Below are 27941 nucleotides of genomic sequence, written 5' to 3'. Positions count from 1 at the left end.
CTAAATATAAGTATATTTTAACACTGTTTGTTACTTCTGACCTTCAGTCTGTAGCGGAGACACAATATCAAATGCAGAGTCTTCAGTCTCTTCATCAACGTCTGAATTGGTCTCGCCCTGACAGAAAGAATCATTCAGACAGTCAGCACACACACACACAAACACACACACACACATAATATTATTATCAGCATAAATACAGGGTATGGCATAGTTAAATACCACAAGTTATCAGAAAACTATTGAATCCACATTATATTTTTATTATCTTTCTAATTCATTATGATCTTTATGATCTCATGCTAGTTTTCAAATTTAGAGCAAAATTTGAGTGAATCAGAAGCTCCACCTTATGGCGAATATTAGTAAATGCATCAAATGCTTAAGAGGGCAAAGCACTCCGCATAGACCCAACCAAACAAACTCAAAGGACTGTACCTTCTTGTGTTTTAATGGCACGGCGTAAACAATGTTTACGTCATCAGCTCTGCTCTGTCTCTCAAGGGACTGATATATATGATCTTCATCTCCCTCCATCTCATCACTGTCATCACCATCATCATCCTCAGAATGTCCTGGGGAAGGCACGGGGGGTCTTCCTGTCACAGAATCTGGCCAGGTGTCTCTAAGGTGAGAAAGCAAATACATTATTTTACATGTCTTGCTTAAGAAAGCAAAGGTGACATACTGAAATTGAGTAAAATGTGATGACCGTCTAATGTTGTTTAAACCAATATCTGTTACACGTTCTGTCAATGAGAGGCAATCAGATCTAAGACTAAACAATGTAACTACTACACTACAATCAATGCAACCTGCTATGTTACCCTGATTAGAAGTCGTTGTGGTGTAATATTAATGATTGTGCTTTCACACTGACTAAAAGGATTAGTTTGTGTCATAATAATGTTCTCTCCTTTATAAAACACAAAAGGATCAAAGAAGACAAAACTAGTTGCCTTCAAATAATAAAAGAAGTATCATAGTGATCCATATTACTTAATTTACTATATTTCAAATCACATTATAGCTTTGTGTGACTACTTATTTCATAAACCTGCCGAGGTGAGAATAGAGAGTGAATAACAACTTAAATATACGTCTGTTCTTGTTCTATGGCTTCAGAAGACTTGAAATATAGAACACAAGTCATTTTTAAATCTTCAAGTCACAGTCTTTTGCAACAATCATATGTTGCTTTTTTTTATTTCCTAGGGCTTATTCACTTTCATACACTGAAAAAGCACCAGTTTTATTTTAATTAAAAGAAATTAATTGAAGAAAGCAAGTTATGTGAGTCTAGAATGACTTTACAAATTTTCTGCTAACCTCCATGTCATGTTACCATTTTTAACCAACATCAGAGATCCATGAACGTGAAATATTAACTTTCAGGGTTTCTTTACGTAAATATTTTATGTCAACGGGGGTCCACCCACAAAATAAAAGTTTGGGGATCTCTGATCAAGATCAATGAAACTATAATACCTGGTATAAAGTTGTGTGGCAGCATAGGGCTCAAAGGCAGATCGGCTGTCTGCACATGAACAATCACTCTCAGAGTAAGATCTTTGGCGTGGAGGGGGAATGGCAACAGTACGGCCCGTCAAGGAGGAGGATAAGATGGCAGCTGCCAAGGCAGACCTGCGACAGTTATCAGAGGGATTACAAGGTTTACAGATAATAATAAAAAAAAGTTTAAAGAAATTGGAAAAATAATCTTGAAACAGCTATGTTGTAAGATAGCTGTATAAAAACATCACGGGAGACGATGAGTGAGTTTCTCAAATCTCATAAATGCATTGAGAGATGATGAAGAAGAACAAACATGATATGAATGAATGAGGGGTACGGTCTGTGAGTATACCTGGGTCTCTCTGGAGAGGGGTTGGGGCTTCGCGGGGGAGGAGTGCGAGGGACAGCAGGTCTGGGGGCAATAGTGGCAGCAGGGATCAAGCCATGAGCTATATTCCGCTACAACAGCAACAACAACAACAACAACACACAGGATTACATTTACGACACAACTACATCACAGGATACACATGGTAAAGCAACCAATTGCCACTGCTAAGAAAATAAATACATAGGTCTGAATTAAGGTGTCTTTTTATAGGTTGCTTAGTAACACGGGCTTTTAGCGACTATATTAGTTCACCACAAAATGTAATCTATATTGTTATATTTACGCAAAAGAAGACTTACAAATTCTTTCTTCTCTCTTCTTCTAAAGCTGAAGTTGAATTTGGATGACATGTTCCTCAACAAACTTCCTCGTTTTGGTGAGAGATTTGACATTAGGATTTATTACAACCGCGGTCACGACTGCTCATTTTAGAACTAACGTTATCGTGTAGCAAAGCTATGTATCAAGAAAGAAACGGTTTATAGGTTATTTTACATTAAAAAAAAGACATGGTTTGTATTCGAAATCTTATTAGCTTCCACTCAACTTCACGTAACTAGACGCTTTCCACGAAAACCCTTGAAATATAACAACTCTTCCTATTGGTTCGCTTGTGCAGCTCAACCAATCAGCGTTGCGGTTTAATCCTCTTAGCAACGGCGTCGCGCCGCCTCCTAGTGCGGCAGTTGCCCGGTAGAGGGACGTCTCGTTCACCCAAAAAGACCACGTACACGTGGAAAAAAGGTGCTTGAGAAAATTAAGGATGTCATTTTCTATCGTCTAGCGGTCGTTCTATGTCGTTTTCAGTAAAAATGAAATACAATAAAACCAAGACTTGCGGGCTTTGTGACACTGTTAAGAATTTCAATGTAGCCTAACCAAAATGAAAGCCTGCTTGAATGTGTCTGTTGTGACAGATGTCCATTACTGACTGATTCAAAAACATTATTAAACTCTTATTAAATTCTAGCTCTGAGATTAACACCATTCATTACATCCTTGAGCATAAAACTATATGTTATATTAATATGGTGAAATTCTTCAAGTGATCGAAATTGATATTTTTTTTCAAGAACTGTGCCCCTACATCAATTTCGTTTTACTATTTTATTAGGCTTATTATTACTACTTTTGCTATTATTATTTATCTTGCACAAATACACCAGGCATGCACTGAAAATAGTAAAGAGGTCAGCATCACATCTAATAGAGATTTAACAGTTATTAATCCTATTGTGTGCTAACTGTGGAGTCAGCCCTGCTGGAGTGAAACCTTCTATACTTAGTATATAATCTTCAAACGACATAGTATTGATTCACAAGTCTGTTTCATTTTATTTGTTACGGATATTACAAATAAATAGGCCTATACAGTAATTATTTGATGGACTAGTATTCATTTCAATGATATCAGCTTCTAACATTTGTAAGTGAATGGGTTAAATGCGTCCTCCCTATGCTTTCAGAAGGCTGCTGAAGAGGAGAAAGTGGGTGAGTCATACTAGAAAGTTTCCCAGTTAAAAAAAAAAAACAGTGTGGGGTATGTACGCGATTCTGGTAAAACGTCAGTTCTTGGGGAAAAAAAAGCAATTGTTGAATGAGTCCTCGATTCGATTTATCTGTGATGTTCCGTCTTAATGTTCTGCAGCTGAAGAAGATGCAGAGACATCATCTCTGTGTTTCTCACACAGGCACACTTAACCACTGTGACGTCACTGCTGGCGTTGGTAAGCAATCTCTCTAATAACCCAACCAAAGCCACACCATAAAATTCCCCAGTCTGTGAGTGATTTAAAATCCATTAGTCCACCACACATTTTCACTGCCCTGATTCACATGTGCGCAGGGCACAACACGAGTGACGCTTTTCCTCTCACATGAAGAAAGCCAAGTGTAAATTTCTTTCTTCAAGTCTCAAGCAGTCGATATATTACAGTATGTTAAAATTGGAAAAAGAAGGAACTAGGGCAAAAGAGTCTTATTCACGCATGATCTGTATTAAGACCTACTTGCTTGCATAATAAGAACTACTTGCTTTCTTAACGTTATTTTTATGCATAATTGGCGCGGTTGGGAAGATTACACAGAATAACCACAGTACACGCTTACACAATAAAAACAGCCACTGTTTGACCCCTTATTTTATTTAGATCGAGATTTACTTGTACAACAAAAATAGGCAACAATGTACATTTCAGACAGACATCACAGTCCAGACATTTCCTTATCACTACGGCGGTCCACAAAGTGTCGACACAAAAGCAAATAAACTAGAGGTCCGCTTTACCTTTTGTAGCAAAGTTAGAATTTAGAGCAATGATGCAGATTCTGGACCGTGAACATCAGCTTTTTCAAAGAATCATTAATATGTAACCTTGCAATGTCAACATTCTCTCGAAACAGTGTTTGCCATTTTAATTCTCAATGTGGCACTTGCAGAAACATAAATGTGTAAAATACATTCATTGACATTAATAAAGTATTTACAAGCGAGGAGCGGAGATCCACAGTTAAATGTTTGTCAGTGTAGACTGCGGTAAGGCATTTTAAAGGCTTCTGAGAGGCAGTGTTCTCTACAAGTACATGAAAAGTTAAATATATGTGAAAAAGATGAAAAAAAAAAAAATAGCCATTTTACCTTTTGAGCTACGCAATACAAAAGAGAAGAACATACACCAAGTAACAGAAAGAAATATGTAGCCAAAAACAACCCATGATTATATACATCAGGCTACAGTTTCACAATACAAATCCTAAATACTTCTAATACTTCAAATGAATACATACGTTTATATAGATATTTTTTCTCTTTATTTTGCATATAAATTATTTGATTATCAAATGTGTATAAAAAAAAAATCTACTTTGTAGACAGTGAAATATTCCAACACTGAAGAAGTGCTAGGTAAAACACATGGAACAAAGGTTAAATAAGAATGGCATTTGTATTCACTGCTATATTTCTTTATCCTTCTTGCTTGAAACCTTTAGGCTGTGGACAACTATCATGGTATTTCCCTTCAGTGTATGTAAATGCTTGAGTTACACAAAATAGTATTATTGTATAGACATTCCCTGGGCAAAAGCTATTCACTGTCCTCCTCTACATTTTGTTGTTCTTCTACAGTGATTGAATTCCACTGCGAAGACGTAATATCACAGAACCCTGTTGTATTGGTCTGTATGTCAGCTACAGGCTTTGAGGAGGATGCCTGTCTGCGCCACCAAAAAACAAAAAAATCCTTCATCACACCATTTAACCATTCAGTACAAGGATAATAAAACAAACAAATAATAATAATAATAATAATAATAATAAAAATACTCTGAGCAGCATACACTGTGTTTTTATCTACTGATTGGTTAAAACACAATTTTCTCCTTTAATTTATTGGTGAGATTTTCTAGACGACCAAACTAAATGAAGGAATAAAAGTATAGCTTACACTTGTGTTTATACTGTAGTTCTGTGCAAAATGTACATTTTCATCTGTAATTGATTTCAATCTTTCTAAAAAAATCCCTCTCATTTCTCGTGACATATTGTGTTGTTACACCTTCAGTGTAAATAGAAATCCAGTTTTGTGTGTTTAGTAGAGGGCGCTTTCGTTATACGAGTTGGGATAGGTAGGGCAGGGTCGGTTCCAGGCTCCGTTGTAATCCGCATTGGGCAGACTCAGCGTACTGCCGCTCTTCTGCTTGTTCTTGAGACCCCAGCTGAGGAACGATGGTTTTTTTGCTACCTTGCGGGACTTCTTATCATCCTCGTCATGTGCCAGGCAGATCATGGAGTAAGTCTTCGGCAGACCGCCGTACGTCGCGCTCTTGGTGGGCTGCAGAGATACAGAGAGATGATGGGGGATTAAATTCAAAAAGCAATACTTCATCTGAATTCTAAAAATTAAATAGTCACTAACCTGACATTTCCACACTAATAAAGCTTTCCTGAATTATTGCACAAACTCTGCTCTATCTAGGGCAAACTTAGGATCACAATGGCTAAAATTGTGTGTGTATTTGTAAGGTTTTCAGTTACACTCTGACATAAACCTGGATACAATAGGTGAGCTGTTTTGTTGAATTAATGAGAATGTAATCCTATTATGAGTTAATCTTCAGTTTATAATGCTTTCGCTTCTACGGAGGTTTCATTTGGCTGATTGCACATTGGTGAGTGTCTATCAACATCCACAAACACAAAAAACAACAGCAAAACACTTAAATGTGAACAAGCGATTTCACACAGCAGATCTTACAACCTTGTCAAAAACAGTTTATGAATACTGACTAATAGAAACATTAAAAATAGATTTATGTTTACTGGTGAAAAGATTGGTTATAATCAGTAAGACTGGATATAACGCATGAAATGGATTGTAATGTGTTTTTTTTATTTTGTGATTAAAGACTGAACTAATGCTTGTTAAGGGTTTATGATGATAACACTTATGCTCACCAAGGCAACACTTATTTGATAAAAAAAAAAAAAAGAAGTAATTTTGCCATTTAATTTATTCCTGTAATGACTTATTCTGATTTAGGGAAAAAAATTATAATAATAAATAAATAAATAAATATAGTTGATTGATTAATTAGTGCTTTCAAATGATTAATTACATCTAAAATAAAAGTTTACATACAAGCATATTTATATTCATGTAATTCATATTATATAAATATATACATATACTGTGTATATTTATTAAGTAAACGAAAGCTTCATTTTTCATGCTATTAATAGTTTGACAGCACTAACTTTAATGCATCCTTTTTGAATAAAAATATGAACTTCTTTTAACAAACAAAACAGTAGCATGAGCATACAAATTTGTAACTATACTATTAATATTAGTTTATCTAAATGAACTTAATTATTCGTATTTTGTCAATGGGATATTTCAATATTTCCTCAACCAATTAAGGAATGGAAGGCAAAGAAAACCCTGAAACAAATGGAGTTACCATTGGTTGGCTGCTGCTATCCAACATGCTGACCACTCTGATATCGACGCCCTCTTCATCCACATCCTTCAAAAGCTTCATAACATCACTCACTCCCAGCCATTTACACTCGGTGTCGCCCACAGCAACAAGGTAATCTCCTTCTTTCAGCCCTTCAGCCTGGTGATGAAGAGATAGTGAAGAGAAAAAGAAACAAAAAAGGAAAGACAGAAAAAGGTCAGAGAAGTAAATCACGCCCTGCAAGAGTGGCGCTTTGCCACTTCAGATATTTATGGTACGAGTTTATCGGCACGACCACACTGCTGTTACCATAGAGATCAGCTCTGAGAGGACTCGCTCATCTGCTCCAACAAAAATGAGGGGTTATTTGTGGGAGACACACAGCTGCTTGAGACAGCTTGAGACTCATGTGGTCAAAAACAGGTGCAGTGGGCGTGGATAAATGTGTGTGCTTTGTTTTCTTTCAATTGCTGTGGTCAAAGATTACATTTTCTGCCCTCAGCTTAGGGGACATGTACACGTATTAATTGAAACAGGAAGAAGTTATCACTTCTGATAAATGTCATGACAGTTATCTGGTTCTGTTTGTTCTTCTCATCAAGACAACATGGTATTAATTAATGCAATAAAACAGAGGGGGAGGGAAATGTTTACACAAGGACAAAATGGTTCTTCACAGTAGCTTGTGCTCCACATACACAAAAAAAATATGTTTTGCACAACATATGACAATGTTTTATTTTTGAGTGATCTAATGTTATTATGGCCTTATTAAATATGTTTTATTTTAACCCCCCATTTTTTGGCATTTTTTTCTGTATTCCTTTTCTCCAGGCATTTTTTTTTTATCAGAAATGCAGTGTTGTACATTTACATTTTTGAATGAATGAATTCTGGTAAATATTAGTTTTAAAAGTATTTTTTTAATAATAACGTTGTATGATAACATGCATTGAGGTGGCAGATACGGAAAACACTGCAAGCGTCATACATCACTTCAGTATGTGTGTGGCAAACAAAACCTTGCCTCTGCAACATGCAGAATTCATATATAAAGGCTTTCACAGACACTTGTCCATATTGCATTTCAGTTTAATTTCCTACTCAATTTATCGATCCGAAATTTGGCAAATTCTGTGATATTCTGTGTTATATGGTAAATTCTGTTTTTAGGACTGTATTTCCACATTCCATGTTTATGCATCATGGAAATCATAGGGCCATACATTAGTGGTGTTTGTGCCTGGGTTTATATGTAAACACTCACCGCTGCGGGACAAAGGGGATCCAGTGACTGTATCTGAATGGGTGCGTCTCCCTTCAAAGTGAATCCGAGGTCTCTGTCCTGAAGTCTCAGTCTGATGGTTCGCGGGGCTGACCATCTCTGCTTTGCTGAAAACACTGACAAAGGCCCCTACACAACACAAATACAACACCAAATCACTATAGCAACTCACCGAATTCACAGACACACAGGGTGTTTTTAACTTGCCACCCTGGTCGTCCTTGGCTCCTGCTCAACATCCAAATATGTGGCTTGCTGACACACTTACTTCACACAGTATATGCGAATGCTACTGCTCATATGGTGCAGAAAGTTTATTTATTAATACTATCATCAAAAGCACCACCATCTGAGGTGATGTTAAGGTTGAAGAGTTTAAGGCAGTGGTTCCCAACCTCAGGTCCCGGGGCCCACTTTTGGGCCGTGCCAAGCTTGCAGGGGGGCCAAGATTATGATCTAAATTTAGGTGGATACATCAAATAGATAGGAGGCCCTTCAACCACTGTCTCAGACCTTTATGAAATAGTTCACCCAAGAATTAAAATTCTCATTAACATTTACTCGACCTCATGTCTTTACAAGCATGTAGACCTGTCTTTCACACGTTGAACATTACAACCATTCTTCACAATATTAACAAAAATAGAAACTCGTACAGGTTTGGAGCAACATTGTTGGCGAGTAAATGACAAAATTATAATTTTTGCGTGAACGATCCATTTAAAAAGTCAATAACCACTAGTTTAAGGCGTATGCAGCATATGGTTGACCTTTGCATCAGAAAGGCCACTCAACGTGATTAAGGACTATCAAAGCTTACATGTAAAACTGAACTCCTGGTGTACTACGGAAATGTAATTTCAAGAGAGGGGTCATTTAAAGTGCCCATGGCAACTGCTACAGGATCACAGCAGCGGTTCTTTGAACTCACTCAGACATCTGAAGGCGGTAAAACTCAAACATACACTTCCATAAAACTAACCACATCATAAACTCTGCCTCCTTCACCTGAATTACCCTGCTCCCCACAGCCGGAGGGAACGGAATATATACGTCAATGTGCCTCTCGAATGTTCCAGTTCTGTACACCAGATTTACAATTCTAAAGCTCTAGCACGGTCAAAATAATTCTTTTTTTTTTAATTTAATAAGATTTTACTGCAGATAAAAACCTAGTGTTACAGGAAACTAACTCAAAAACAAAGAGTCATGACTCTAGTTGCCCTGTAATAAATACGTTTTTGAAGGGTTTTGGTTAAAATAAGGTTAACAAGATCAAAACATTTTCACATTTTATTATATGACATCAAATACTTCAGTAAGATGCCTCCCATGATCTTTTTAAAGCTTTCACATTTCTTAAAATATATGTGGCTACAGGATGTTGGGTACGTTAATGTCATCATGCTGAACAGGAAAAGGTCATCTACTCACTAGTTTATTTATATAGCCTCATTGTGTTTGTGTTCAAGCTATTTCAAACCAAATATTCTATCTTAAAGTTTTTAAAGAACAATTTGAAGTCTTTAGAAGTTTAGCAATGGTAATCATAAGATCATGGTGTAGTTCATTAAGCCTTTTACTTCTAACTGTAATCAGGCTTCAAAGACTGTAAAACTTATCTCGAAAAACAAAACACAAAAATTTGTAACAGTTGTTGGTCGCAGATCGTATTTTCTACAATAATCCGAAATAATTTTTACATTCACGTATCCATCCTACAAACTTAATTTCTCATAAAAGCTAATGTTTTTAAGAGAAATCAAGATTTTTTTAAAAAAACAGCACATCTCCCCATCACAAGCTTTTAAAGAGTTATTTGTCTGAGGACAAACAGTGAACATTGCGACAACTTTAAATGCTTAATGTTAGGGATTTGAACAAACTCTTAACATTAAGTATGAATAAGGTAATAGTAATGGCATGTTTGATTTGAGTTTTATAAAGTTATAGTAACAAGATGTCATACCAATTTGAAATTCATGTTCAAACCAGGGTTATTCATATTAGTATTGTAAAGTATAAATTTCTACAGACTGACCAAACAGATTTCCCAAGAATTCAAAATTACAAGAAACCATTCCCAACTGCTTGCAGTATTTTGGTTTTATACATGAAACTAGAACCATGGGTGGTTGGGGTTGTGGTCTGTTTGGCCAGTGTGTACAGATGAATCATCATGGGTCTGTTCAACAGCACACATGCTCACAGAATACTTAGATGTTACGTAAAACTATTCTGTGTACTAAGAAATACAGCAAATTTGCAAGAGCATTCCTGTGCTGTGAAAGGAGCCTGAAATGTCTTGAGTAAAATTAGTAGCCCACATACCAGCCGCTGGAATAGGTCTTTGACTTTCACCTTGGTGGCAGTTGGAATCTCCATCTCAGCTTTCTTTTCTGTTTTAGCTAACAGAGGAGGAGAAAAACAGGGTCACTGCATGTTTACTCTGTCAACTGAACATACCACTGTGCTTCTCTCAGGTATGATGCACGTTCTGTCAGGAGAATCTCATTTAGAACAATGCACAGAGTTTAAAAATGTAATCCTCACTACTGCACAAAGGTTCCTTTTTAGATTTAAACCAAAAAATAAACTACAACAGATCTTTCAACATAATGAGCCAATAATAACAGCACAATCACATGATTAGCCGAGACAGAATTTTTGTTGATACCAGTAAATGCCATGCATCAAATGTGCCAGGACACATCCGGAAGCATTAGTGTTTATGATACAAATGTGTTAGACTTGCGTGCATTTCTGACACCTTACACGTTTCGCTCCATTGACCTCCATTCACACTCAAGTTCCAAGGATTAAGTTTAACAAACTCTGCCCTCGGATCTTGTATCGTGAAGGCATGATTCTTAGCCCAATTAAAAGAACACAAATTTTGCAGTGAAGACTGCCTATTTTTGAATTTTGAATTACGAAAAAAAGTAAAAACTCTAGTGTGACCATTAATAACAGTTGTCCATCTGTCACTTACAGATGATATCTGGTGCAAGCATGTAGTCTGTGAACTCCTCTTCCTTGTCGTTTTGTTCAAACTTAGTAAGAGAGCGTTTGAGGCCAGCTTGCAGGATGTCACTCAGGATGTCCAGTTTTTGCAGGTGTCGACAGCGAGAATGTGTGCGGATGGCCTCTTCGTGTCCCATGATGGAGCGCTGCAGATGAGCTTTACCTAAACAAACAGACAGAAAATGTTAGTTTTATGTGCTTTGGTGGAATATCCCAATCATTTACACTCTCTGTAGCCTGACTGTCTGTATGTAGGAGCCTCTTACCTATCCGCCTCCTCTCATCCTTATCCTTCAGGATGTCAAAAGGAGAGCGTCCCTCTGGCATGGCATCATACACTTGTGACAGAGCCTTCTCTTGCTTGTCCTCATCATCACTGGGTGTCACTACGCATACGAACACATAAATCAACAGTATATAAATACTGCATTGTTTTGCTCGGTAAAACGGGAAACAAGTACATTCCTGTAAATTATCTCATTGCACAGAGGCCATGTTAAATGTTATGGCATTTACGCATCCCACGGTGTATTTACTTGGTCTGTTGAGTCCAAATGAACTCCTTGATAACTAAAACTGTCTGTCACGCAGACAAAAAAAACCTGAAGAGAGAAAGAGGGGATGGGGGAGGAACTGCTTGAATAACAACAAGAATGTTACATAATCCCATTTGTTCTGGCATGGTCTATCAGAACAGTGTCAAACGCAGCCCGAGATACAAAACCATCTCTGCCTTTCTTCTGCCTGCCAATTTTCTTTAAAAAAACCCACCTCAGAATAAAAGTCCATTAAAGCACTGATACCTGAATCCTTAACTCTCCAAAGAAAAAGGAAACAATTTCTATGAATGAGACACAAAGGTAACCTTTTAAAGGTTCCAGTGGGCTGTCAGCCAGCGAGAGGTGGCCAAGGGCTGTGATTGGGTGCTTGACTTACACTGGTGGTCCAGCAGAGCAGTGGAGACAAAGTAATGGGCAAGAGAGTTGTAGTGATTGGTCTTCAGCTCTGACATGGTGGTCCAGAAAAAGGGCACGTTGTTCCTAATGGGGGTCTGGATCATGGACTGGTGAACTTCATTGTAGGTCTCCCCAACCTGAGAACAGAAAGGAGAGAGGGGGTAAATGTCACAAGCAGGACAGAGGAGTAACTGTAGGCTTTGAAACAGACCCGCATATTGATAAGACCAATAGGTCATGTATTTATATGTAAAAATGTTTCCTTATAGAGACATCAAAGCCTGAATTACAAAAGAAAGAACATACGAAATATACATCACAGCAATTTTTAAGTCAGTAAAGGAGCCATTTTTTAATTTCACATATTTTATAATGCATTTTTGGAATTTTCATCATTACTCGTCATCATTTTTGTCATTACTCCAGTCCTAAATACCACATCCTTTCCGAAATTGTTATAATATGCTGATTTGGTGCTTAAGTTCTTTTGTTTTTTTTTTTACTACTTGTGGAAATTTGTTGTGCTACGTGTGAAAATTGTGATCTTTTCCAGGATTGTTTATGAATAGGAAGTTTAAAACAAAAAATTATATGAAGTAACCTTTATGATCGCTTTTTATCAAATACATTCATGTTTAACTAATAATAGCTAATCACCATGATATCGCTTTTTTTTAATACCTTGGCAGCCTCTTGGGCTATTCTGAGCAGGCTGAAGAACTCATTTCGGATTCCTGGAAGAGTAATCTGCTCAAACAAACACTCCTGCGCCTGTGCTAGCATCAGCCGGATCAACATGCTCAGCATAGCAGGGCTCATATCATAACTGGGAGTGTGTGTAAATGTCTCCTTCAGGTAGTGCAGCACACCTGCAGCAGAACATTCACAAAAAAAAAAAAAAAAAAAAAAAAAAGTCACGCACACAAAATTAGACAGAATTTAATATTACAGCATGCATCAAGCCCCTTATATCTGCCTTCAACATCAGTGTGAATTAAACAAAAACACTGTCATTTCTGTCTTTTAATAATTCTACAAAAGAGTTGTAGAACAATGTGTCAATCAATCTTTGTCATAATCACAATAACAATAACAAAGAGAGAGAGATCATATTTGGTCCTTCTTTCCAGTGGAGATACACAAAACATTCGATGTGATGAAAGACAGCGGGGCTGGCTGTTTTGATAGCTTAAGAAAGCCAGCCAAATCTCTCTTTATGCTGCTGTTATTTTAAGGAGGTTAAAAACTGACACAAGCCACTGAGTTCCCATGAGCCTTTGACAGATCTGCTGTTGAGGAGGAAGAATCATGTGCATCATGTTCACTCCACCTTGAAACACAACCAGAACCCATATATACGTCTGTTCTCATGATGCAGGAGTTCATCTACAGTTCATCAGAGCCAGTTCGGGATACTTTCCTTACTTTCTTGCAAACTTATCCAAATCTGTACCACATTACTGACATTCTAAGTTGGTTTGGTTCACTTTTACTGGTCAAGTGCATCCACTTAAAACCTCTCACCTGCAGATTTCTGGAAGGCAGCGATGGCGTCCTCGAGTCCAGCTTGTGTCTGTCTGTCAGCGCGGGCTCCAATCTGGGAGTACAGAGCTGCCATGTTGAAGAGTATGCTGGCTTTCTCCAGAGAGATGTTCTGCTGGCACACAGGCACACCGGTAAAAGAGTCATACCTGCGTAGGCACAAAAAAATGTGTTAAGACTGACACTGAAAAGAAAAAAAAAAAAAAAAAAGTTATCTTATTTGATTACATGCTGTGCACATTGTATCTTCATTATTAATTTTAATTAGTTTTTTTAAATGATAATTTTCTCTTTATTTTTACTCTTAACTTCTTTTGTCGCAATGGTGTAAATGAATGAAAAAGCTAATGTATAAACATAAAACAACAATGGCAACCTGACAACCCAGTCAGACCAGTTTTGCGTTTCCTCTGAATGAGTTGTGATGTTTACAGCTGATACAGAGGTGTAAAATGTCATTACTGCTGGTGTGGGTGAGATGCAACCTACCATGTAAAGAAAATGCCAATCTGGCGTGTAGGAGAGAAGAATCGAGTCTCTAAGAAGGTAAGTTGACTGAAGTAGTTGGCAAGCAAATCTACGCCAGAAGAATTACGACTGGGGGTCCGACAGGCCTATAAAAACACATGCAAGCCGTAAATTCATTACGAAAAGATTTCACTGGTTAGCCTTGTGTATCTGAACCCGTCTACTGTAAGTTTATTTCTTAGAAGATGCGAACCGTACAACTTACAAAGACGTCACATCATACCTGTCTCAGGTCCATCAGGTCATCAATCTCATCCTGAAAGTTTGAGCCGTCTTCACTGTAATGTTCCAGGATGAAGTCCTGTAAAAATAACAAATGAATAAAAAAAATTAATTCTTATCCATTCACTCTTTATGTCAAAGCAAGCACAAAAAAGCCAGACAGTTGTGTATTCACAGGCCTGTTCCCCTTGCTAAACCTGTCTGTAGTGAGAAAACAGACATTACAATGACACAGTGTCATAGATTCAACATTGCTATGTCATTACAGTTCTGCTAAATTACAGGTTGGAAGCATACCAAAACACATCTGATTGATCCTCGTCTCTCAACAAACATTTCAGCACCCACTTATTTATAAGATAATAAGAGGCAAACATCAAACATCGCTGTAGACTTCCAAAACCACTATTAAAGTTTTATTGAGACTCTGTCTTCCTTGTTTATTATGCTGTGACCTACTTTCCGTTTTAACGTCGAAAAGCTTAGAGACTCTCAAAAGCCACCTGTCTGAAGGCCTGATAACTGAAGTAAACACTGAGGGGGCGGTGTGAAAGAAACTGACCTTGAGAGCAACTGAGAAATCCACATCTTTTGTCTCCTTCAGTCCCAGAGGGATGAGTGGGATGCTGGATGTCTCTCTGTGAAATCAATAAAAGACAGAACAGAATTTTAAATTTAGAAAAACCAAGAAGAGAACACTTTCAGTAAGAAAGAAACAGTTCCTTCGGTAACAGTTTTCCCTATTAACTAGTCCTACCCTATTGAACAGTTACCTTCTAATAAGCAGCAAATCAAAGGTTTGAGTTAGTGGTTTGCTAATTGCGAGAATTGGACTTTAAAATAAAGTGTGACTGTTCTTTCTTAAGCCAGTGATTCAGCAAAACCACACTTCCTACTCTCTGTGTGACTCAGAAGTTAGAACTGATATATATTTTTGCATTGACCCCTGTCACACATAACCAATAAGACAACAATTCTTTGCCAGTTTAGAGTAGAAGATGGTTTTCAACCACAATGACCTACTTGCACGGTAGAAAAATACTAAGTCTGAGAGTCTGCTATATTTTGAGCTGATCACACTTTTAAGTATGTGATTATACAGCATACACAATATATTTATGTTTGTGGAGTCACTGCATTAATGACAAAGCTTGCACTGGTGGGGCATTAGCTCAGAGCAGTCTGAGTGAAGACAGACGAGAGAACACATGAGTGTGAGCTGATGAGAGGCAGTCCAGCTCTGTCCTGATTGAGTCTAGATGACTGATAACAGTCCGGCCCTGGTGGGGTTTGGGGAAATATCTGTGAGAAATATTACTGGATAAGGAGGAAATGACTGAAAATATCACATCATACAGAGCAGACTATGATCAACTATGATTACATTTACAGCACTTATAAATCTGGGTTAAACTTGACTCATATACATTACCATTTAAGTTTAGGGTCAGTTAGAAATAAAATAATGACTGACCGATGAAATTAGCATATTATAATCATTTCTAAAGGACCATGTGACACTGTAGACTGGAGTAACTTCTGCTAAAAATTCAGCTCACAGGAAAAACATTATAAAGTATATTTAAAAAAAAAAAAAAAAAAAAAAAAGGTTGTTTTACAATTAGAACTTTTTCACAAGATTTTTACTGTATTTTAAAATTAAATAAATTCAGCCTCAGTGAGCACTGACATGACAATGCATTATGCATGAACATTGTTCATTCTTTAGTTCATCAAAACTAATTAACGTTAATAAATGTGACCTTTCTGTAAAGTGTAACCAAATCTCTAGGAGTTTGAAAGAAACTTGTTTCCAGTGTGAAAGTAACAAGCATTATGTGTTGAATTACTACACTACTGTATGCAATTAAAACTTTAAGAATGCAAACCCATCAGGTTGTGGAGAACATTTACTGCAGAAAACACAGAAGACAGGTTTTGTTCCTTTGCACTCTCTTCAGACCATGAGAAAAAAAAGAAGTTTGTTTCAAAAACAGACAGAGAGGGATAGAGGGGGTGTAGGGGCTTGAAAAAAAAAGAAAGAAAGAATGCAGTTCTGTACTGAGACACACACACTCTCTCTCAGAGTAAGCTAGCAGCCAGGTGCGATGGAGAATACCACATTGTGTGCAGCTACAGGAAGACCTTGTTCTGTTGGAATTTTTTCACAAAACACAGGTGATAACACTGCACCAATGGGAATATTCCTTTTCTCACACTCAGTCACACATAGGAGGTGACGGTCTTTGTTTGTTTAACAGCACAAATAAAGCATGTTTGCAAAAAGTTGAAGAACATTTGCAGTGGAGAGGAAGAGTGTAAGCAGAGCTTTAGTTAGTATTAGCACAATTTCTCCACAGCAATAATCATAAAAAGTACAAACCAAAACAACTAAAAAGAATTGGAAACATAAAGAGACCAAAATCTAAATCAAAACTACTCCTCTAACAATTTGTCAGGGAACAAATATATTTTTGAGTATAATTCAGAATCAAGCCAAATGCACAAATTATAGAACATACCTGTATAGTCTAAAGTGAGCTTATATATTATATATATATATATATATATATATATATATATATATATATATATATATATATATATATATATATATATATATATATATATATATATATATATATATATATATATATATATATATAATTCTGGCAAATTGAATAGTTCAGCCAAAAATGAAAATTAAAAGAAGAAGGGCAACACAACAAATTAAAACATTCTTCTTAAAATATCTTATTTTGGGTTTCCCAACAAAACATAATTCAGACAAGTCTGGAATGACACGAAGGGGAGTAAATGACAACAATTTTAATTTTAGAACTAACCCTTTAACCCATACCAACCTTTATTTCCAAAAAGAAGAGAAAAAAGTGCTTCTCATATTTAGAGCTTTGCAGCGAGTTGTAATTACAGATGTAGGTCAGGGGTTCAGAATCAGGTGCATGTCTGCAGGAGGTTTTTCTGGTTTACTATGAACCCTCCAGGCATAGTGGATAAACACTCTTTCATTACTGCTTGGCCCAGAAGGAAAAACTCAAAGCTGTAAGCCTCAACATGTTATGAAGCTAATGCTGATACAAAACTAGGCCAGAACAGCTTAGTTAAGCAGGGTTTGAGCTGAAAATATGGCTGAGCTGTCTCAGAGCAGAGAAAGACGGTTGTTTTTGTGCAGATGGCGAAGCATGCCAAAGACACTCAAGGGTGCATACGTGCATACACACTCTCGCTCTCAGTGGTCTGAGAGGCAAAAGAAGGCTTAGAGAGGATTTAAAGAGGACAGGAATCCAACAGTAACCAAGGAAACACACTCAAGGTCTACGAACTAAACAACATATACACAGCGTGACGGTCACAAAAGCATGACTGCAGCACCATTATTAAATCCTTTCATATTGGCTGTAAGGTTTGTATCTCTAAAGAACCACTTAAACGTCCTTGAATATAGACGAAACGTATTTCTCACACTATTGCTATTGGTTTTAGGTTATGAACATTCTTAGCCGAGAGACAGAAGAGAACTTGATGGCAATAAGAGAACTACATGCTATAATTGTGATACCATGGAAAAGGTAACAAAAACACAAAATTAAAAAGAAAACACTCTTCTGACATGTGAGGGGGACGAATGTGGCAGGAGGATGAGCTTTAGGATTCACCAGAATTATCAACCTGTCAAACCACCTCTGCGTAAACCTGTCTGATCAGTCTTGAACAGAGTCTCTTTTGATTGGGAATTAATGTGTCAAGAAACTCAAAAAGATGAAACCGATTAAACGATGAGCCTGCATCCTATTTCTTGTCTTTTCTTTTAACGTTACAAAAATATAAGGGTGTATGCTGGTTAGTTTTTTTTTAATAAGGGAGAGCATGGGGAGCAGCAGTAGAGGAGACCGGCCTATAGAAACCGGTGTGATTATGTTCAATATCTCACAGGTGGAACGTTTAAGAGAGCCATCAAGCATCAAGAATTTACAGCAAGACCCTGCAGTTCAAGGAGAAACAGATCATTTGACTTATCAGAACCAATTTGATGCATTATTTATCATATATAATTCAATTTCATATATTTTTTTAAAAAATATATGAAATTTGCCTTATAGGAATTTAAACTTTTTTTTTGTCGAAATGGAAATTATTTCGAAATTTTCTTTTGTGACGAGACTTGATTTTGTCCATTAGGAATTGGTTAATATTATTATGAATATAGTATTTTTAAATGCAAAAAAAACGGGAGGGAACATTGACTAAAATGTTACGAAGTGCTTTGCTAAATAACTTCTAAAGTGTTTCATAAAATATCAGAGTTTTGATTTAATTTTTTACAGAATGACGTGTGCAGCTTCTAATTTCTAAACGTTTCAATTGTCCTTCAGTTTACTCAAAATATCCAAACAGAAAGTTCTGAGAAACTTAAAGTTCTTATGACTAAAGCGTTTCTGGGGCATGCGTCACGTCACAGGAAAATTTATTTGCAAGTCTACGTGGAATTTGTAGCCACAGAAATTTCAAAAAAGGCTTTCCGCAAAAATTCAAACACCTATCATTCACAAAATTCTGCACAATCCATGGCCCTTCAGTGTTTTTTAATGAAACATTTAGTCATTTTGGATTATGCTTTTAACAACTAATAATCATGACAGTTCTCTTTAACGCTTATTCACCATACATTCCACATAATTGACTAAGAGATTACTACGAAAAATGTGATGGTCCAGGGCAGTGAACAGAGGTGTTCGGCTCTTATATCATTCTGTACACACCTCTTACATTACCGTAACGCATCAGGGAGGCCACGAGTGTCCAGAAGAACCGGACATGAGTGATTAAGAGTAGGAGTACTAACAGTGCTTTCTGCTTCTAGAATGGATCTTAATCTGACTCAAGTTATGTTCTCACTGTATCTTTCTTCATCCTAATCAGTGCTGCGTGTACTTACTGTACGTTCTGATAAACTTCCACAGAGCTGTTGAGACCTTCCAGCTGCTCCATAAGAAGCTGCAGATCTGAGTTGACATAACTCAACTCCAGCACCACCTGCTCCCGAACCTTATTATTGGATGTCGCCCTTGAAAGAGAGAAAAAGAGAGGATAAGCTAAGGTCACGTGCGACCGAGTTCACAACACGCCATCATTTTAATCAGTTTGAAATGTACAGAAGCAACAGTACAGAAAGAAGAAGCTGATAAGACTGGAGTCTTTGTTTTTTGCTCCAAAGAAGCTGATAGAAATAAGCGGGCAGTGCAGCCACGTCTGTCAAAGAAAAGATTTTAGAATTCTGCTGCATATAGAAAATATACACTAAATAGACTACTACAGTAAATAAAATCATATAGGTCACAGAAGAAAATATACATAGCGCACTGGTTTTATCTGGGACTGCTATTCTAAACTTCGGGCAATGGGAGGAAGCGAGTGAAGGTGAGCAGGTCAGGTTGAACCTGAGACTTTTGACCTTTTACTCAAACAAGCAACATCACACTTGTGCTAAACTGTCCATCACTGTTTTCTATTTTAAACACATACCTGGGGGTAAAAGAATACTTTATTATAAAATTGTACATGCAATACTTTACAAATCATATATGCATTAACAGATGCATTTATTTGTACAGTGTTGTAATAGCTTCAAAAAAAAAAAAAAAAAAAAAAAAAAAAAAACTATTAATATAGTAAAAAAAAATATTGTTATTAAATCATGACAACATATCAACGTAGAAAAAAACTTGTAAATCTGAGGATAATGTTAAGATACAGAGGAATATTTATGATTCCATGCGTTATACGTAATGACATGATTAATTATTTTAGCAAGGCCTATGACATAATGGAGGATGTTTTATTTTAAAGTAAACAGCTTTAATGAGTCATGTTTGTACTTAGAATACCTAACACGTCTCTCACTGATGAAAGCACAACTTAGAGTGGAAGATCACACGAACCTTTCTACGCTTTTCACATTTTCTAACACGGTAGTACAATTTTAACAGCAGAAGGGGTCAGAAATGTTTTTAAAAGACCTCTTGATGTGCATATACAGTATTATTCTACACGCCAACCCAGAGTCATGTTAGCAGGGCAGGACCACACAAAATTAGCACTCAATGAAACCGGTTGGGCCTGTGAGCTCACTCAAACAAACACACACAAGAATGTGGACTACAGCCTCCTACATCTGAGAGAAAGAGCCGGACAGAGAAAGAAAGAGAAAAACATTATGGAAAGCATGTGGGGGAGAGGGAGGTTCATAAAAGCAGACGACTTCCTTACAATTGATCTATTATGTGGCTATCCTTTCTACCATGAACCACAAACCTCTGAGACTCATGAATGAGGGAACATTCCAGATCAGCTCTGAAGATAGAGCAGCTATGAATGGAAGGTAAAGACATTCAGCAAGCATCCACCCCCACCCCATCCCGATATTAATGAGCTCAGGTAACCGAAAACACTCCGGCATCCGGCTCTAATGAAGGGCCATAAAACTGACTCACGTATATCGTTACAATACATACCAGGCCTTCTTCAGCTCTGAATCACATACTAAACAAAGCATTTGTGTTTGACGAACTATCAGCAGAGATCCTCAGGCAGTGTTTGCGTGTACTCGTTGCCGTCCCTCTCAAGCAGTCTAATTTTAACAGCTTCTGCTGACATGTTTTTAAGAGAGTCTGCATACGTGCCTACGTGGACGTGTTGAACGGGCTGACAGAAGACCTCAGGGCCATTTGCAAACATCACAGCACCGCAGTGACCTCACCGGTGTACCCGTCACAACCGTCACCTGCTGACTAGTGGGAATTTCTTTACACATACAAACGTTCTTTGTCATTAAAAAATTCAGACAACTCAGACAATATCCATCCAAACTGCAGCCAACGCCAGATGACAATGACTCGACAAACACAGGCTATACGCTAACCAGATCACATCAAAAGGAAAGGAGGCTCGCTTCTGGTCTCCCATTGAAAAGAGTTTGTCCAAACTTCATTGTTCTAATAAGATTTAAAAGCACTTTGACGTCAATGCCAATCGAACGCTCCGCTTCAAGGACCAACCCAGCAGGTGTGTCCTTCAAAACCAGGCAGACAACAGACACACTTAACGTCCCCATGGAGACCGGTTTGTCCCATGTTACAGCATGCGCTCGTCGGAAAGGGAAAAGCTCTGGCAGCTTTTGAGAGACCCAATATATAAGCTGGAGATTTTAAAACAAGATGCATTTCTGTAAACTTCACAAATAGGCTACTTGTCCTTTCTGAGTGTCTGCAGTGGTATGAATGTGGGCGTTTGGTGATTAGATGTCAATGTTTCCTGTCAGCTTACATTTAATTTATATAAATGCTTCCTTGAACAGAGCTGATACAAATCTGTCAGACAGTCTGGTAGCACCGTTCAGTTACAAATCAGGCAAATGATGTCCTATAAGCCAAAGTACAATCACAGCTTCCTTGTCCTACAGAACAGAACATTTTCTTCACATAATTTGTGTTAACATTAAGCCCAGGGATAAACTGAAATTTCAGCAGGTGAAAGACAAAAATTAAAAACTTTTTTTTTTTTTTTACTAAATTAAAAAAAAAAAAAAAAAAATTCCCAATTTTAACTAACTAAATATTGAGCTGCACAACACTTATAATAAGAAATGTTTTTTGTACACCAAATCAGCATATAAGAAGGTTTTCTAAACAGTAATGTGACAAATACTGGAGTAATTGCTGCTGATGTTTTTAAAAAATAATGAAAATTTCTTTTGAAATTATTATTTTTAAAAATAGTAGTTTGTGTAAATATTCATTTAATATTAGTAATAGTAATACAATAGTAATGTGTGCTAAAAATATTACACTGCTCAACACTGACACATGGAGAATTTGGTCAATTTTGTCATTAAGTCAATTGAATGCCAATTATAAGAAGTTAGTGTACTCACTTAGAAAAACATTTATTATATTCTACAACAACAAAGACTACTGATTTGGTTTTGGTTTCCACTGACCAATTATTACTCAACACACGGCGCTAGTTACAAACTAATACAATAAACATGTTTATGGACTGATATATACAATTATTAACAACAATTCAAAATAAAAAAATGATTTGTTTCAGAAAGGCAATAAACCTGTAAATAAAATTTTGATGTCTAATTTGAATGAAACTCTTTCCCTTGACGTGCTACAGGACACCAGAAAGGTGACACTAAAAAATTATTTGCATAATACTTTGCATGTTTTTTAGTCAGACACTGTTTGTCTGGATCAGCTATAGTAACTATTCAAATCAGTGCCAGCCTTTCACAGTTGACAGCTGGCTGCTAGTGTGTTCAGAAAACTATTTGCATGCTAGGACTGCACGATTATGACAAAATCATAATTGTCGATTATTCACTTGAAATTGTAATTGAGATTATCATTTATGATTAACACCATTGTTTGAAGCAACTTCATGTCATATTTTTATAAGAAAATAAATAAACTGAAAAACTTATTCCTTTTCTATATTGCTAAGCCATAAATGTCAACTGGATTGGTTCCTTCTTTGGATTATAAAACAAAATGTAAAAATTTACACACGGTGTTATAATGTTAAGCTAAAACTATAATTAAAACCATGGATCAATCTCAATCTGCATAAAGAAAAATCTTAAACACTCAGAATAATATGTGTGGACTTTGAACGGTTATTGCCTTTTTGAACAATTTTTGAACAATATAAAAGATTCAAAATTGGGTCATCCATCATTTTAACTGCGATTAGACATTCGATTAATTGTGCAGCCCTAATGCATGATACATTTTTCTAAGCAAAGCAAGTTTATATTTGAGTTGAAAATATTATGTTTGCATGCATCAATGTGAGCTTCACACATAGGAGGTCTGAAAAGTAAAAATGCACAGCATTCCCAGTCTCTTTAGTCATCACCTTTTAACAAAGGCACAATGTTACTGTGTCTATCAACAACTCCAAATCTAAAGGTAAAAATGCACACCTGACTGCCAGATCAGTGTGCACATGAGCTCCAGCTTCTGCGCACATACACACAAAAGAAATGTTTTGATGACAGGTTAGCAGCAAGACATCTGACTGAAACACACAGAGCAGATGACTCCTCTAAAACGGGGCAGCGATTCACCCGACAGAGCCAGTGCTGCGCGGTCCAGTGCCAGACACTTAAACACACATGCTGTTATGTACACAAAGAAAAACAATCATCTAAAGACTATGGTATCTTCTTTAAAAAACAAAAACAGAAAAACTTAATTGGGTTTTTAGGGAAAGAGCTCCTGCGTATGTGTTCATATTCCCACATAACATGCAAGGTAAGGGTGATGAATCAGCATTTGCCCTCCTGTTCGTGTCCACACATAAGAGGGCTTGACTTACTTGAGAAGGTTCTCTGCTCCAGCTCTCATCCTCATCTGCTTGATGATTTTTTGATTGAGAACTGCTCTTTTATTCTGCAGCTGGCTGCGGCCTGTCTGAGCAAATGGATTACATCCCTGTCAGAGAAAGAGAAGGAGATCGACAACAGTTCAGATGGTTTTGTGACAAGTTTCTTCATTGAAAGCTAATCTAAAACGAATTTACTGCCATTCTTACGAAGCACCGTGTCTATAAGTGATAAACACACAAGCACATGCCAGCCAGATACACCTTGTAATGTTTTTAAGGCGTGGCGTACCCAGTACATGACGTAAGGAGATCAATTTCCCACCCAAACACACCTATGGAGAGTATCTGTCATAAATCTGATAGCGGAGGGAGGAGGCTGGTATCAATCTAAACGGTTAAAATAGCAAACTTCTTACTGCTCTAATCTTGAGAAAACATTCCATAAGATCCTACAGTAAAAACGTACCATCAACTTATAAAAGCAGGTTCGCTTACTATGGCATAATAATTCTTCTAATGTCTCTGGTCATCAAAAAACTGATGATTTATAAATGTTGCTTGTGTGAACAGCGGATGTCACACAGTAGGAAAGTCCAACAGGCAATTTTATGGTAATTTACTGTTTACGTTGTAAAAGCAGATACTGACGTTCACACAATTTTAATTTTTTTTAATACAGATAGCAAGTTTGAAATCCAGCGGTCTCAAAAGGAACCTTTGCGATCTAGAATTTAATTCAAACTCGAAAAAAGTTTGCACTATTCGAGTTGCTTAACTAACTTCCCCACACTGGCCAACAAAGCAACCTGTGCGTCGATGGTGCTTTATGTATCGCTATACTATTAAACACTGACCTTTTTTGATCGTAAATTAGCCCAAAAATACACTCTGTACACACACACACACACACACATTGCTGAAGTCAATCCGATTTTGCATCCGTGCAAAGGCAATGAATATCAACTAGAAGAACAGTCAGTGGCAATGACTGGAGCAAATATCAAGGTGACTTTCATAATACCACAAAGTCTTTTTCGACTAAACATTATTTAACAACAAATACAATTATCATGTCTTAATTATTGGACTGTGGCATTAAAATTTGTAACAGTAGATAAAGACCACTCTGGATGATGTACATCTAAAGTTTCAGATGACACACGGCTCATATCTCTCTCTATGAGCTACCAAAACCCTACGTGAAAAAAAACCCCTGCACACTTGAGACATGAACATGTGCAGTGCAGAGTTCCTCTCGTATTGTATGACATGACAGACCACTAGCTGTCCAGTGCGGTTTTGTTCTCACGATACAGCTTGACTGAAAATGCCAGCTCAATTATATTATTTGGTTGTCACTTTTGTTAACAAGTTTTGCACTATCACGCTTTGAATGTGATAGTAGCAATCTGAAACGAAATGAAAAAGCATAGTCCTCTGCGGTGTAAACATGGGCTGTCTCAGTACACGCAATAGTGGCTGTCAAAGGGACCCAACATGACCTCTGCACATTCTAGAACACTGACCAAGGCGATGTTTAGCCGAGCAGAACCAAAAGAGCTGCCAGTGCAACAGTGTTTCGGTCACAATCACACAATTACCTCTCAACTAACAATGCAAACAGAGCAGAAACAGGGCCCTAATCAAACCAGGGCGCAAGTGAGAGAGAAAACAGGGCCTCAACTAAGTTGTATAAGTGTTCAACATTATGCAACCATTACATATGGCGGTTAAACATGTGATCACAGTAACAAACGTTAATTTCTATTTTCAGCCTTAATTGTGCCCATGATCTCTGCCGTGTTTCTGCGAAGTTTTGCTTCAGTAAACACCCATTAAAAAGTTATGCAAATTGCATTACGTTCTGATCAATGATTAATTTTTGCTAAGGCACACTCTTTCCTTCTTACTCATGGATGCTGTTTGTTCACTTTACTCATTCTGCATAATGCTGCACAGAAGCCATGCTATGCTAATCGTAAAGCTCCGAACGGCTTCTCGTGCCTTTGCCGGGACGTGAAACTGGAGCATCTGTGTTTCATTAATGCTCGTGGTTTGGCTATGCACTTTCACTGGGCAGATGCAACGTTAATAGGAGGAACACTGGAAAAACATGCTGAATCTGCGATTCAGTTTCTCCAAGCCCCATAGCCCAAGCAGGATCAGCTCAGGCGGAACTGGACCAAAACCACATCACCACTCTGAACCAGCCCCCACATGGTAATGGGTCTGAAACCTTCTCGCTGCAAATGGCGACCACACTCATTTTCAAAGAATCAATGTAACAAATGAAAAGGAGACACAGGAAATATACTGAACAAACACAACTACTTCCAGCAGCAGAGTAAAAATGCCTTTCCTTTAAAATCCAACCACCCATGCAGTAACAACCATATTTACCCACATTAACTCAGAAAAGCCAATTTCACTCTATGTTTCATGTGAAGGGGACTTGAGAAAAAGATTTAAAGAGAAAGTGTTAAAACTGATCACTGCAGTGGTCTAGTTCAACATCAAACAAGAAGCCATGAACAAAAAGCCCAACAGATACTCTTGACATAAAGAGAGGAGAGCTCAACAAAGACAATGGGCCTCTTCAGCTGCCATTCACACTGACAAAAAAAAAATCCTGAGGATAAAAGATCCAGGATAAATGCCAGAAACCTGCCACTAGTTACTCTTCCAAAGTCCAAAGTAAACATGTACATGCGCACATTTCCATCACACAATTCAGGGCAGACTGCACGAAAACATTTATTTACAAACACCGAGCCAACTTCACCATGACCACAGCAGAATCTGAATGAAATCAGTTGTCAAAACGTAAGATAAGCAAATTCCAGGAACAGCTCTTTCAGTAAGGTCCATAATTCACCCCAGTAACCACAGTTTCCACCAAAACGGAATAACGGTTCAGCAAAAGATTGCAATAATTCTTGCAAACACATAGCTTTTTTGTAATTGTAATGGAGTAGAAACATACTGTAATATGTCCAGATATGTGTTCCTCCTACACTGTACCAGTCCAGTCAGCGCATTTTTAATTTTGTGATTTTAACTACTGTCAAAAGGTAAGCAATCGGTTTAGGGTTAACCCCTTTCTGCACGTAGTCTACGTACACATTAACTACATTTGTTTACATTGACTTCAAACTGCACTGCATTATCTACATGACACCACTTACAAGGCAGGATGGGAAATAATACGTTTGTATTATACCTTTATATTTTACATAATAATAATAATAATAATAATAATAATAATAATAATAATTCAATAAATAATAGTTGGAATCTCATCCAACTATCAAAATTAATCAGCTAAATGATCGTGAGATTAACCTACCATTACAATAATAGTCAGTTGCGAGTCCACTTTTAAAATCACAAAATATTAATTGTATTAGAAATACCTGAAAGTAATTTTTAAGGGTTAAGCTAGTCGTATTATTTTTGTGGCTAAGGAATGTTGCTATAAAAAATTAAGTAAATATTAAAAAGGCAAAAGAAGGTGGCTTAACGTTGTGAATATGATACAAAAACCGAGAGGAAGCTGAACCTTTAAAAGAGAAAGTCTAAACTCTTTGGCTTGGCATTGTTTGCGGGCATCAGAGCTCGCCAGCGTCCACATGCCCCGCAGATGTGTGCTCCTCTCCAGCAGATCCTGTTACAAACATCTAATCAAGAAGACGTCTTTCACTTGTTATCAACCCTTTACGTTTTACGATTGGCGAGTGAACATACAAATTAGTCACGTATATTTCCAATACAACGCGTGCAACGTATTCATCTAGACAGTGAAAAATACAACGTCCAGATGAACTCATCATCGCCTTCCGAAACACCGAGAAAAACGGAAATGAAACTCGGGAGTCACTCTGACCTTTTTGAAGTAGCCACTCTCCACCGGTCCGTTGGTCTTGCAACCATTGGGAATAAGAGCGTCCGTCATTTCTGAATTGTCAACCGACTGCCTCGATGAAATTCAGAAAGTAGAAGTCGTTGCTGCAGCTCGACAGGTGTGTGTCTCTCAGGAACGCAAGTCTCGGATGTCTGCTGATGATCCACTGTTGTGCAAACTCTCCTAATCACTTTCTGCCTT

The 27941-nt window shown here is 37.3% G+C and overlaps 2 protein-coding genes across 5 annotated transcripts in view; both read right to left on the bottom strand.

The window, feature by feature from the left end:
• The window catches only part of cep89 (centrosomal protein 89), a 61799-nt gene extending 59339 nt beyond the window's left edge, over positions 1-2460 (bottom strand). For both annotated transcript variants that reach the window (XM_043245963.1, XM_043245964.1), the window contains exons 1-5: positions 2206-2460; positions 1868-1974; positions 1489-1644; positions 439-625; positions 42-117 (exon numbers count right to left, since the gene is read on the bottom strand). In XM_043245963.1, the coding sequence (XP_043101898.1) occupies positions 42-117; positions 439-625; positions 1489-1644; positions 1868-1974; positions 2206-2298 (619 nt within the window). In that variant the 5' untranslated portion in view covers positions 2299-2460. The remainder of the gene's footprint in view (positions 1-41; positions 118-438; positions 626-1488; positions 1645-1867; positions 1975-2205) is intronic.
• Positions 2461-4014: 1554 nt separating this feature from the next.
• rhpn2 (rhophilin, Rho GTPase binding protein 2) lies at positions 4015-27932 on the bottom strand. 3 transcript variants are annotated; one of them, XM_043244968.1, is made up of 15 exons: positions 27723-27932; positions 23831-23946; positions 19383-19511; positions 14988-15072; positions 14427-14504; positions 14165-14289; positions 13658-13824; positions 12815-13002; positions 12114-12270; positions 11444-11563; positions 11146-11340; positions 10485-10561; positions 8136-8282; positions 6869-7027; positions 4015-5739 (listed from the first exon to the last, which is right to left on the bottom strand). In XM_043244968.1, exons 1-15 carry the CDS (start codon positions 27789-27791, stop codon positions 5497-5499), a joined length of 2055 nt encoding a protein of 684 aa, XP_043100903.1. In that variant the 5' UTR covers positions 27792-27932; the 3' UTR covers positions 4015-5496. The 3 variants fall into 3 exon arrangements, with proteins under 3 accessions (XP_043100903.1, XP_043100905.1, XP_043100904.1); XM_043244970.1 differs by having other exon boundaries at positions 10515-10561; XM_043244969.1 differs by having other exon boundaries at positions 14988-15063.
• Positions 27933-27941: the final 9 nt, after the last annotated feature.

This window comes from Puntigrus tetrazona, chromosome 7, assembly GCF_018831695.1.
Source record: "Puntigrus tetrazona isolate hp1 chromosome 7, ASM1883169v1, whole genome shotgun sequence".
In the NCBI taxonomy this organism is placed as follows: domain Eukaryota; kingdom Metazoa; phylum Chordata; class Actinopteri; order Cypriniformes; family Cyprinidae; genus Puntigrus; species Puntigrus tetrazona.
The sequence above is the reverse complement of the archived record's forward strand: the minus strand, read 5'-3'. Positions and strand labels throughout refer to the sequence as shown.

Coding starts and splice junctions, on each gene's coding strand:
- rhpn2 (XM_043244968.1), bottom strand. CDS start 27,791: ATGACGGACGCTCTTATTCCCAATGGTTGCAAGACCAACGGACCGGTG. Junction 14,505..14,987: donor ATTTCTCAGTTGCTCTCAAG/GTCAGTTTCTTT, acceptor TTATTTTTACAG/GACTTCATCCTGGAACATTA. Junction 12,271..12,814: donor TAGCCCAAGAGGCTGCCAAG/GTATTAAAAAAA, acceptor TTCTGTTCTCAG/GTTGGGGAGACCTACAATGA.